This window comes from Nelusetta ayraudi, unplaced genomic scaffold (genome assembly GCF_046127955.1).
Source record: "Nelusetta ayraudi isolate G7.1 ecotype Tasmania unplaced genomic scaffold, CSIRO-AGI_Nayr_v1 ptg000003l, whole genome shotgun sequence".
In the NCBI taxonomy this organism is placed as follows: domain Eukaryota; kingdom Metazoa; phylum Chordata; class Actinopteri; order Tetraodontiformes; family Monacanthidae; genus Nelusetta; species Nelusetta ayraudi.
Window position 1 is genome coordinate 2,322,501 of NW_027466053.1, and position 12,500 is coordinate 2,335,000.

General features: G+C 50.5%; 2 protein-coding genes across 4 annotated transcripts in view; one reads left to right on the plus strand and one right to left on the minus strand.

The window, feature by feature from the left end:
- The window catches only part of LOC142890151 (immunoglobulin superfamily DCC subclass member 3-like), a 12,917-nt gene extending 1,691 nt beyond the window's left edge, over positions 1-11,226 (plus strand). The window contains exons 2-15 of one of the 3 annotated variants that reach the window (XM_076029007.1): positions 1,430-1,555; positions 2,299-2,616; positions 2,709-2,853; positions 3,524-3,654; positions 3,730-3,867; positions 4,004-4,162; positions 6,685-6,850; positions 6,931-7,181; positions 7,289-7,453; positions 7,545-7,733; positions 8,105-8,229; positions 8,320-8,444; positions 8,678-8,780; positions 8,860-11,226. In XM_076029007.1, coding sequence (XP_075885122.1) covers positions 2,373-2,616; positions 2,709-2,853; positions 3,524-3,654; positions 3,730-3,867; positions 4,004-4,162; positions 6,685-6,850; positions 6,931-7,181; positions 7,289-7,453; positions 7,545-7,733; positions 8,105-8,229; positions 8,320-8,444; positions 8,678-8,780; positions 8,860-8,946 — 2,028 coding nt within the window. In that variant the 5' untranslated portion in view covers positions 1,430-1,555; positions 2,299-2,372 and the 3' untranslated portion in view covers positions 8,947-11,226. Of the gene's footprint in view, positions 1-1,429; positions 1,556-2,298; positions 2,617-2,708; positions 2,854-3,523; positions 3,655-3,729; positions 3,868-4,003; positions 4,163-6,684; positions 6,851-6,930; positions 7,182-7,288; positions 7,454-7,544; positions 7,734-8,104; positions 8,231-8,319; positions 8,445-8,677; positions 8,781-8,859 lie in introns of all 3 variants that reach the window. The other 2 variants (XM_076028993.1, XM_076029001.1) reach the window with 2 other exon arrangements.
- Positions 11,227-11,981: 755 nt separating this feature from the next.
- LOC142890774 (gonadotropin-releasing hormone II receptor-like) overlaps positions 11,982-12,500 on the minus strand; it is a 2,684-nt gene continuing 2,165 nt past the window's right edge. Inside the window, exon 3 of the mRNA XM_076030037.1 lies at positions 11,982-12,500. This exon is cut by the window's right edge and continues 96 nt beyond it. Coding sequence (XP_075886152.1) covers positions 12,136-12,500 — 365 coding nt within the window. The 3' untranslated portion in view covers positions 11,982-12,135.

The window sequence follows — 12,500 nt, forward strand, 5'->3', positions numbered from 1 at the left end:
CCCCATGAAGTTCATGGTCAATGCTCAGTGTGAGACAATGGACCACAGAGAGAGGAGAGGGGGGAGGGGGAGAGGGCGGAGCCTCAGACTGAACCTGAACTCAGACTCCCATGACCTTTAGGGGCTGAGGTCACCGCCGCCTGTGGGGGATTTAGAGGGCAGGTCGTGGGGAGGGGGGTGGGGGGGGGTGATGTATGTCTGCTCCACTGTTTCAAAGGACTGCGACCCCCATCAATGGTATAATGAGGAAGCAGATGGGAGGCTGGATTGGATAATCCTGAACGTGGTGCCGAGGACACGTCGGCTCTGACTGGGAGCGAGTGAGTAAGTCAGTGAGTCAGTGGGTCAGTGAATGAGTGAGTGAACCAGAGGTTGGGACTCAGACAGCAGGTCAGGTGCTTCTCCTCACCTGGCCAGGTACTCTGGAGGCACACTGGCTCCAATTCTGTCTCTACTGGAGACGGTTCAAACTAGCGATCAGTCAGACTAATCAACCTGCTGACCAATCAGCTGCTCCCACAGTCTCCATCCTTCCTGGATGGATGTTCATAAAGCTGCACATTTATGGATTTATTTATACCTTTCGTTATATTATCATCACAATTTTTAGCTCTCCGTTCTCTTTGCTGGACTTTCCAGATTGGGGGCCGGGTTAATGACTTACCTGGAAGAAATGTCTGAGCCTTTTGTGACATCACAGAGGGATGGCCGAGTATTAGAAACAATATGAAAGCTGTAGAAAGGTAGAGCAGCAGCAGCAGCAGCAGCAGAAGAGGAAGAAGTGAAGGAAGCAGGAGAGAGAAGCAGGTCACTGGTGGAGGGAACAACCAGGTGAGACTCACCTGCTGATGACATCACAGGACAGGTGAGAGCCCTCCGGTCAGCAGAAGTGGAAGTCGACCTCACCTGTAGGTGGAGCTGTTTGTTCATGGGGACAGAAACCAAAGTGTTGATTTCAGTCAATAATCTCAGATTGAGTTCAGAAAACGATGCTGCAGTCAAACAGGAAGTTCAGACAAGCAGCTGTTCAGGGAGGTGTGTGTGTGTGTGTGTGTGTTGGGGGGATGTTGTGTCTGGTTCACACTTTTGTTGTGTTATTGTTTGTCATTCAGACTATTGAACAGGAGGAGGGGGTGTGGGTGATGTGGGGCGGGGGTACGGGGGGGCAGCTGGGAGCAGGGTGGGGGGAGGGGCCTGGGAAAGTCATCTCCCCCAAGTTCAGAGTGGGGGGAGGGGGCGGGGTCACGGCAGAGTTCAAGTGAGGCTTCACATTCATTCAACACAACTTTATTGATCAAATTAAACCCAAGTGGTTCAGTTATAGTCGAGTCGACAGATGGACTTGCTGATTCGTTCGACGCTTCGTTTCAATTCATTTCTGCTTTTAATTGATTCATTGAAAAAACAAAAAAAACAACTGTTATTTCAGTTCTGTGGAGTCCAGACGTCCCTTAAAAACCACCACCAGTCAATTCAGAGAGGAGAAAAAAACTGCTCTTTCACCATCATCTTCATCTTCATCAGCACCATCATCTTCATCATCCTCATCCTGCCAGTGAGTATCTGCTGGATCGTTCTGGAGTTCATGACTGAGTTGAAATTAAACAAGTTCATCAAGTGAAAAACAAATATACTTATAATTATAATAATAATAATAATAATAATAATAATAATGATGATAAAACTTTATTTGTACACTGCTAAATCACAACCAAAGGCGTCTCAAAGCGCTTTATATAATCAGAGAGAACCAACCGGGACTTATATGAAACTTATTTGACTAACTTTACCACTAACTTTACATTACAAACAGTATCGCTGTTTTATACATTTACAACCCAAAACATAAAACTCGGTGCACTAGATCAATGTTTTTCAACTTTTTGAGCCACGACACGTTTTTTTACATTGAATAAATCCCACATCAGGTACACCACAACCAAAAACATGATAAAATGACACACAAATCGGGTCCCGTCAGACCCCGCTGTAAGGAGGATGGAGGTACATTCAGGTCATGTGACCTAGTAGTCCGCTGACGTGTCAATGTGAAAAAAGTGTTTCCATTGTTGCGATATTCCTCTCTATGGATATGTGTGAAAAAACACCTCCTCAGAGCGTCAAAACCTTTTAGTTTATATTGCCATATTTAGGTTTGGAGCAATTCTGTTGGTGATGGACCACCAGTGGTTGAAAAACACTGAGCTGGATATGAGTTTGAAGAGCGACATCACTCCTCTGAGACGTGTTCAGATGACCCCGCCCACTGCGACCTGATTGGATCTCCCTGTGTGACAGGTGTGGGGTCCTCGGAGCCGCTGGCCTTCCTGCAGGAGCCCAGTGATGTCATCGCCGTGCGGGAGCGCCCCCTGATGCTGCACTGCCAGGTGGAGGGGGAGGGGCCTATCTCCATCACCTGGAGGAGGAACGGTGTGCCGGTGGAGGTGGGTGGGGGCGGAGCCAGGGCAGCCCTGCTGGCCAATGGCACGCTGCTCATCAAGAGCTTTTCCAAGAGGAGGGAGCAGAGCGAGCAGACGGACGCCGGCGAGTACGAGTGCGCCGCCCAGAACCGCTACGGCATGTTGGTCAGCCGCAAGGCCCGGGTGCTGCTGGCCTGTGAGTCACATGACCTGAACACACACACTTACACTCTCACACACACACCCAGCAGCCTGTCACTCACCTGTCCACCCTCCTCTTCCCCCCAGCGCTGCCTAAGTTCCTGTCCCACCCTCAGTCAGTGGCGGTGGGTGAAGGGGGCGTGGCCAGGCTCACCTGCCAGATCAATGGCATCCCGGAGGCCAACATTACCTGGCAGAGAGACCGCCGCCCACTGAGCACCGAGGACCCGCGGTACGTCCCCTCCATCTCTATGACATCACTTCCTGTCCCCCTCACCTGTGTTTAAACCGGGGGTGGGGGGGGTTTCCAACTGTTTGACTGGTGGGGCCACAGTGGGTTGTAAAATGTGCTAGAGGGAGGTAGCGCAGGAGCAGCAGATGGATGGAGTGTTTTGGTGAGCCACCTCATAGGAGGAAACAATCTATCATGGGATATGGAGAAAACATGTTGCTTTCATGTCAATGTAAATGAAGCAAAGCAAAGTTGCAACCCTGTAGTGCTAATACTACAAATCCCAGAATGCTCTGCTGCTGTTTTGGCTTATCAGTCAGGACAGGAAGTTCATTGAAGGGTGTCATTATAATGACTTTCTTGTTTTTATTTATTTATTTTGATGAGTTTTTTAATTTGAAATTGGATTTTGCATGTGTGAAATATGAAGTTGTTCCATATTCAGGATGAAGTGAAACTTGTTTGGCTCCATAAAAAAAGGTTCACTGTTCTATCAGGTGGAAGATTAGTTCAATCACTGTCAATGTTGGGAATGAGACTTTGTCCTAGTTTGACATTTTGACCCCACTGAGTGTTTGACTTTGACTCCTCTGGCTTAACGAACCACATACAGCCCCAGGCCTCATGTTTGCCCATGCCTGCTTTAATCTGTGTTTGTATTGTGCTGCAGTTACACGCTGCTGCCACACGGCGTACTACAGATCAGCGGCGTCCAGCAGGCGGACGGCGGCCTGTTCCGCTGCGTGGCCTCCAACATCGCCAACACCCGCTACAGCCAGGAAGCCCAGCTGTCTGTCAGTGGTAAGACCCGCCCCACAGGAGCAGCAGGACGACCTGTAGGTGGCGCTCCCTGAGCTAATGCTGCTTCTGGTCCAGGTTCAGGCTCCCGGACCTACCGAGAGCCCGTCATACTGTCGGGACCTCAGAACATCACCATCAACGTCCACCAGACGGCCATCCTGGAGTGCATCGCTACCGGGAACCCAAGACCCATCGTCTCCTGGAGCCGCCTGGGTGGGCACACACACACACACACACACACACACACACAGCGCACCCTCACTACTTCACTCTCTTCCTTGTGGTCTGTAATCACAAAATCATTTGCTGAGGTTCTTTCTGTGTGTGTGTGTGTGTGTGTGTGTGTCAGACGGCCGCTCCATGGGTGTGGAGGGCATCCAGGTGTTGGGAACAGGGAACCTGATGATCTCTGACGCCACGCTGCAGCACTCGGGAGTCTACGTGTGTTCAGCCAACAGACCAGGAAGCAGAGCCAGGAGGACGGCGCTGGGACGGCTGGTGGTGCAAGGTGACACACACACACACACACACACACACACACACACAGACACACACACACACTATGCAGCAGCGGCAGAAGGCGTTGATGATGTCACAGCTGCTCCTGAACACAGCCTATTTTCACTTCCAGCTGGACGGTGATGAACTTGAACTCATCATGTCGAGTGTGCAAACACACCTCGAGTGTGTGTGTGAGTGTGTGTGTCTGTCTGTCCATATGTGAGCAGCTCTTGAACTTGAATTTGCTGCTGTCTGACCCTTAACCCCTGACCTCCAACGCCCTCTGTCAAATGTATATGTGTGTGTGTGTGTGTGTGTGTGTGTGTGTGTGTGTGCGTGTGTGTGTGTGTGTGTGTGTGTATGGACTGACACCAGCTGAAATCATCCTGGGATTGTGACTGATTAAAACGCTCATATTTAGTGATAACAGTGTGAATATCCAGAAAGATATTTTCTTTACTTTCCTTTCGGGACCTTTGATGAACACAAACAACTATAAAGACAAAACCAATGGCAGCAGAGTGAAGAACGACCCCTGACCTGTGACCTCATCACAGCTGCCTGAAGCAGGAAGTGATGCGTGCCGGAGGGGAGGGGCCAGACTCATTCTGTGCGTGTGTGTGTGTGTGTGTGTGTGTGAGAGAGAGACTCATTTGAATGTCCATTAGCATGTGAAGAGTTCCACTTCACAATGACGACTTTATTCTGGCCGTCTGTCACCACTAGGCTCCGCCCCCTCAGAGCAGCATGATGATGATGATGTCATCCTTGTGAGTCCATGCTGAGAGTGTTGTGTTGTGTTGTTTCTGGGGTGTCAGAGTTGCTTTGCAAACACACACCAGTTATTCAGCAGGAAACACACAAACACATGTGTGTGTGTGTGTGTGCGTGCGTGTGTGTGTGTTTGTGTGTGTGTGTTTGTGTGTGCGAGTGTGACCCTCCATAAATCATCCCAATTTGCCTGACTCCTCCCCCACCTCATCCTGATGACACCCCTCCCTCACACACGCACACAGACCCACTGTGACCTCTGACCCCCCCCTCCTCCCTGTGCACACAGACTGGCTGGGTGAGGGAGGGTGGGGGATGGGTGGGGGAGGGGTGAGGGGTCTTTCAGGGGTGATTTGAGGTGACGAGACACTCGTCTCCACGGTCTGCGTGGTCTCCGTGGAGACCAGGCCAGACAGCACCTGCCTGTCTGCCGGCCCGGGGTCAGAGGTCACAGTGGCGTCACAAAGAGAAGTTCAAGTTCAGTCTCAGGGCTGGGATTTCCCATCATCCAGCCGTCGCACTGCTGCTGCTGCTGCTGCTGCTGCTGCTGAATGTGGTTCATCGTCACAGACGGAAAAGTCTACATGGTTTTTGTTTTTAAAGGTGACAAAATGTTTAGTTTTAGTTAAGTTTATTTTGAATAAGAAAAAAAAAGAAAAAATTAAACTGATTTATTGTCACCCCTCATCCATAAATTAGTAATACACTATAATTTGGCTCCCAACACTGGCCTTGTTCTAATAGGTTATCCCAATCACCATTAATACTTCATCTTAAGAAAATGTTCATATTTATCTTAAATGAGGATGAAGAGTAAACAATGTTTATGAAAACATTTGTTTTATAAAAGTGTATTTAATTTGATAGAAGTAATAATTCAATTTTCACATGAATTAGTGCACACGCTGTATCTGCTGGCTGCAGTGGAACTTCGTCAAAGATTCTGAGGCTGAGGTCAAAGGAGAGAGAGAGAGAGAGCGGCTGCCCTCTGCTGGAGATTTGGCTGCAACTGCAGCCAGTAGCCAGATGGTCACAGAGTAGACCTCCCAGCAAGGGGATGAAGAACTCAGTATGGAAGAACTTTGTCGAACCTTTTTAAAAGTTCCACTTCTTCACCTTCAGGCAGACCTGATTAAATTGGTGAACTAAAAATGTGTTTATGAAATTCAATCAATTTCTTCATCAAGAAAGGAATTCCCCCCAAAAATGTGTTAGCAGCTAATTAATGCTGATTGAATTAAATTATATTAAATAAATGAATTGCATTTTTTGAAAATTATGAAGAAAATGTTTCTTCATATGTATGTATGTATGTATGTACATATATATATGTTCACACATACACCCATACACATGCACACATACACACACACATGTGCGTATGTGTATATGAGAGACTATTGCTATATATATGTATATATATATATATATATATATATATATATATATATATAGATATATAGATATGTATATATATATGTATAATATGTATATATATATGTATATATATATATGTATATATATATATATATACATATCTATATATATATATATATATATATATATGTATATATATATATATATATATATATGTGTGTTTACACATACACCCATACACACACACACATACACACACACACACATGTGTGTGTGTGTATGTGTATATGAGAGACTATTGCTCTCTGCTGGTGAAGCTGCTGGAGCTTCTCTCCACATGTGGTCATGTGACTTCTTTCCTCCCTCCCTCTGTGCATTCAGCCCCTCCAGAGTTCATCCAGTGGCCTCAGTCCGTCTCCAGGCCAGCAGGGGGCAGCGCCGTCTTTAGCTGCACGGCGTCGGGCGTCCCCGAGCCACACCTCATCTGGCTGAAGAACGGCAAACTGCTGGCGCCCAGCGGCAACGTCAAGCTCACCAACGGCAACACGTGAGGAGGAGGAGACATGTCCTCGACCAATAGCAACGCGGCAACAGCGACAACAAGCGTCTCTCTGTCTCCCCCTGCAGGACACTGGCCATCACGCGCATCACGGCCCAGGACGAGGCCATCTACCAGTGTATCGCCGAGAACAGTGCAGGCACCAACCAGGCCAGCGCCCGGCTAGCCCTCAGCCAGGGGCCCGAGCTGCCCCAGGCTCCTGCCGGCCTGCGGGCGGCGCCGCTGAGCTCCAGCAGCCTGCAGCTGACCTGGGAACAGCCTGTGGAGGACGTCAGCCAACAGATCATCGGCTATGTGGTGCACATCCGACGCCTCGGCGGTGAGTTTTGCCCCAAACGAACCATCAGTTCCTGCTAGAGAAACAAGATTCAAGAACTTTATTCGTCACATGCAAGTGACCTCTGACCCCAACCCCTCACCCCTCAGAACCAGACAGCGCCGAGCTGCAGGAGGCCGTCAGCAAGACCACCTTCAACCACGAGGTGGCCAACCTGGAAGCAGCCACCACCTACTCCATCTACCTGAAGGCCTACTCCGCCCTGGGGGGCAGCCAGCAGTCCAGCACCATCACCGCCACAACACAAGGGGGCGGTAGGTTTCACTCTTTCTATCTGCTCAGGATCTTGTCCACACTGGGTTTGGTTTTTTTGTATGTAAACTCCTCCATCTGTGTGTCCTGCAGTTCCCAGTTCTCCCAGCTTCTTCACCAAGGTCCTGAACCAGACGGCCATGCAGGTGTACTGGGAGCTGCCCAGTAAGCCGGGAAGCCTGGAGGGCTTCAGGCTGCAGTATCACATGGTCTCCGACTCTGAGTTCCAGGGACTGGAGGAGTTCCCAGCGCACATTAACACCCACACTATCTCCCACCTGGGTTAGTGACATCATCGGGGGGCGAGGCAGTCGGCTTGGGGAGCTAGCCTAGCCACCAACAGACCTGTTGATTGGCTTTCAGCCAATCAGCTCGTGTTTGGATTCACTGATTAGCACCGCATTAATGTGTTATTACTGTTATTACGGAGGATGTAGCCACGCTGCTAGCCTAGCCAGGAAGAAAACCTGGTGCGATTGTCATTGGCTTTCTGCCAATCAGCTCGTGGGTGTGTCCAGGAGTGGTGGGTTGGGTCGGGACTCAGATGCACTGGTTGGCCCCATACTGATGTGTTATTACTATGTAGCCATGCTGCTAGCTGGTTTCCTTCCGGTTGGTTGTTAACCCTCCCTCTGTTTGTGTCCCTCCTGCAGAACCTGCGGCCGTCTACGAGATCCAGCTGGTGGCGTTTAACGGGAATGGAGACGGTCCTGCTAATCGCCGCCTGGTGTCGCTGGCGGACAGCGGAGACACCGCCGCCGCCGCCGCAGCAGCAGCAGGTAAAAAAAAGCTTTAAGGTGACCTCTGACCTTTGTCTGTCACCAGTGGTGGCAGCATAGTCATGGTGGTCTTGTGTTTATTGCCCCCTGCAGGTCAGAGTTGTAGCTGCGATCGGTCCAATGGCTCGGCCTCGTCTCTTCTGGTGGCTGTCCACAGTGGGCTGGCCTGCGTCCTCTGTCTCCTGCTCTTCATCCTGCTGGGCTACAAACGCAGGTGAGACCCTCATCATCGTCATCATGGTCATCATCTTCATCATCATGGTCATCATCTTCATCATCATCATGGTCATCATCTTCATCATCATGGTCATCATCTTCATCATCATCATGGTCATCATCTTCATCATCATCATCATCATCATCATCATCATGGTCATCATCTTCGTCATCACCATCATCTCCTCCAGCTCCACCTCCGTCTCCTTCCTCACTCTGCTGTGTCTTCAGTCGGTTCTGCAGGAAGGAGGTGGCATGGGAGACTCCGCCCACCTTGAACGGGGTCAGAGGTCATAAATGTGCCCCCCCAGCTGACAGCATGGAGCTGAGCCAGGTAACTGGGTGGACCCTTTCACTTCCTGATTGTTAAAGTCACATGATGGTCTAACGGCAACTCCCTGATTGTCCCACAGAGGTGTGACTCCGCCCCTCCTCAGCCCGTCATGGTGATGGTGGAGGAGCCTCACCCCATCCAGCCCGTCGAGCCCGCCACAGGATAGACCACCTCAAACCCCCTCCACCCCCCCACCCTCCCCAGACAGCCTGCGGTGGCCCCTCCCGCACCTGACAGCCTTACAGATCTACTGAATGCCTGAGATGATGAATATGAAGATGATGATGATGATGCTGATGATAAAGATGAAGATCAGGAAGATCCTGACAGCATCAGGCGCCACACGAGGACCAAGAGCTTCTCAAACACCCTGAAAACCTTCTCAGATGTCCGTCATTTTTGACCACAATTCACCACGATGACGTCATCCTCCTCCTCTGCTGAAAACCAAAGCTGAACACTGCTGATGATTGGACGCCATGGTCACATGACCCCCTTCTACTTCCTGTGTGGTGTCTGATGCTGAATGAAGCTTCCTGTCCAAGCCAAAACCTTTTTCCCGCTCCAGTTTGGAGTCCGAGGCCTTGCAGCGGTCTGACCGGAGGTGGAGCCTCAGAGAGGGGCGGAGCCTCCCTCCCAGGGTTCCAGAGCCAAAGGGAATTATTGAGCTCTGGTCAGCCGCTGACTGCAGGGGGCGCTAGCCTCTGCTCCCACTTCTGCCTTTGATGATGATTGTTAGTGTTTGTTTCTGTTTCACCAAGTTCGCCTCCAGTCAGGAAGTGGAGGGAACCGCAGGCTGCCCCCCCCCCCAAACACCCCCCCCCCCACCTCCAAAGACAGCCACCTCTGGCCGCCGCCGCTGCCTCCCGCTGCCTCCCGCTGGCAGTCAGGCCAAACTACCTCAGATACCTCAGAACCAAAAGGCTCCTCCTCCTCTCCTGTGCCTGTAGCCAACCAGAAGCTCCGCTCGGATCTCTGCCTCCATCCAGGTGGTGTTCTGGTTTGAACTGGACCTGACTGCCACTTCCTGTCTGGCCTAAACTAGTTATAACGGGTTTCCTTCAGGATCATTGTCCAGGATCCTCAGATCTCTGCTCTGGGCCTGATACTCCAGCTGTCACCTGACCACCTCGCACCAGAGACCCTGGCCGGATCTTCTGGGGTCTGGTCTGTTCCAAACACCTGGTCCAGTCCGAACACCTGGTCATCTGGTCCTGGTGACGTCGCTCCTGAAGGACCCGCCCAGCAGACAGGAAAGACTTTGGTCTCCACACTTTGTAGCCATTTCTGTAGCCTGGAGGCAGCCACTTCCTGTCACATGACTGCTGAACCGTCAGTCACATGTTAAGTTTCCCGTAAATGAGCGGCAGCTTCTTGTCGAGTCTCAGCCAAACATTCTCCAAATATTCTTTAAAACTCACAGATCGACGTCCAAAGATGAAGAACAGAAGAAAACCTCAAATGTTGGTTTTCACTGCCTGCCTTTCCAGGTGTGAAGAACAAACAAAACCAAAAGAACAAGTTCGCTTTCCTGTCTAAGATGTCAGAATGAATAAGAAATGGAAAATATGAAATATATATTTTCATATATTTTAACATGTTAAATTTTAAAGAGCCAAATAACCGAAGAGTAGAGACACAGAGAAGCGAAAACTCCACAAGAAAGTTTTTGTTGGCTGTGGGGGCGTGGAGGGAGGGTGGAGAGTCAGCTGGGCCCTGGCCAATCAGAGCTGAGAGGGCGGGGCTTCCAGCTGCTCCCTCCCCTCTGCCACCCCGCCCCCCGCGTCATATTGTCTCTCAGACTAAATGCTGATGAAGTTAACGTTGGCCGTTCTTTTTCTAGAACTTTTCGTCTTTAGTTCGTGTCGCTGCCAAACGGCGGCGAACAGGAAACCAAAATTTAAGCATGATTTTTTTTTTTTTTTATATTCTGATTGATAATTTTACTTCTATATATCGTTTATCGTTGGACTTTTTGTTTGTAGTGGAATTTCTGTAAAATGTCTGTAGGATTTAAAGTCGTGCGGCGGCGTCTTCAGCCGGAGGTGGAGCACGGAGTCCTGCGACCGAGGCCGTAAGGTCTTTATCGCCCCCTGCTGACCGGCTGAAGGCGCTGCAGGCACCGAGCGCTGTAGAGAATGTAGCTAAAGTGCTAGAACCAATGAGAGAAGAGATGCTTTAATGTCGCCCATGTTTTTCTCCCCCAAACGTTTTTTTTTGTACCCTCGGATTGGTGTCGCACAGAAGCGTCCTCGAGCTTTAACCTGATTGGAAGGGATGATGGCGGGAGAGACGCCCTCTTCCTGTTTCGATATCGACAAAAGTTTCAGCTTTTTCAAGCCGTCGTTTGTTTGTTTGTCGCTGCTGCTTTGTCGTTTTGTCGTCGCTTCTTCTCTCTGATGTGGACACGAAACCAAATAAAAAAGTAACTGATGTAGAAAAAGAAAGACAAGTCCTGTTATTACACACACACACACACACACACACACACACACACACACACACACACACACACACTCCTCTGGAATCAGAGTAAAAACTTTATTCTCAGTTTATTTCAGTGATGAAGAGATTAACAAACTGGAACGTCTTGCTGGGTAATCGCCATTTGTCACAACTTCCTGTTTATGCACAATGATGCAAGTCCTGCTCTCTGCTCAGCCATTGGCTGTGGCTGTGGCTGCGTGCTGACACTTGATTGGATGCTCACAGGACCCAGTCAGCCGCTGCCTTTTTTTCTAAAACTGTTCATTGTCCTCTTGGCTTTTTTGCTTGCGGCTCGTGAGATGCTGAAACGATCACTGCACGGCGCGAGCCGGCTGGCCGGAGGTGCGCGCCGCTTCAGGTCTGCTGTGAACGACTCCATCGTTCGGCAGTTATTCGCGGAACGATTCGACAGCCAAAAGTGGCCAACAACAAAGAACACTGGCCACCGCCGGACTCCTGAATTCTGTCGCGCTTCATCTACTCGCGATCTCGGCGCGATGACATCGGCAGACACGCAGCGGAGGGGGTGCAGCTTGCCGGCGGGCGTGAGACCACGCTGGTTTTGGTCCGTGGAGAGAGGACTCAATGCCGATCGATTGAGGGTCGACCCGCCATTCAAAAAACACAGTGTCAACCCCCTAATTCCAGTGGGAAAGGGGCTTGGGATACTTTTGCAATATACCTCTTATATGCGTCAAAACCTTTTAGACAGGAAAAACCTTTTTTGAGAGTTTTTTTCCCAGTTTAGATATTTCCATCACCAGTTTTTCTTGCCATATTTAGGTTTTGTGCAATTCTAGGGGTTACGGAAACGCAGCTACTGTCCGACATCAGTTGATTGTACATAGAAAGAGCAGACAGAGCGACGTCACTGTTGCCCCGCTGCCTGGTTGTTGTGGCCGGAGTCGGACTCTTGCTGGTCGCCGTGAGGGCCGCACCCGGCCGCCAGTCTGTCCGGAGATGACGGCAGGGTGGCAGCACCGGTGGCTCCGGCTCCGGCGGCAGCTCCTTCGCTGGCTCCGCCCCCACCCCGGCTCTGGCGGAGGCGGCAGCAGGAGGCGAGGTCGGCCCGGAAGGAGGGCGTGTAGAAGCCGTAGATGACGGGGTCGCAGCAGGTGTTGAGGTTGCCGAAGACGAAGAGGGCGTGGTGGACGTACTCGGGCGTGAGGCGCAGCACGTCGGGCTGGAACCAGTACCACAGGCCCAGCAGGTAGTAGGGCGTCCAGCACACCA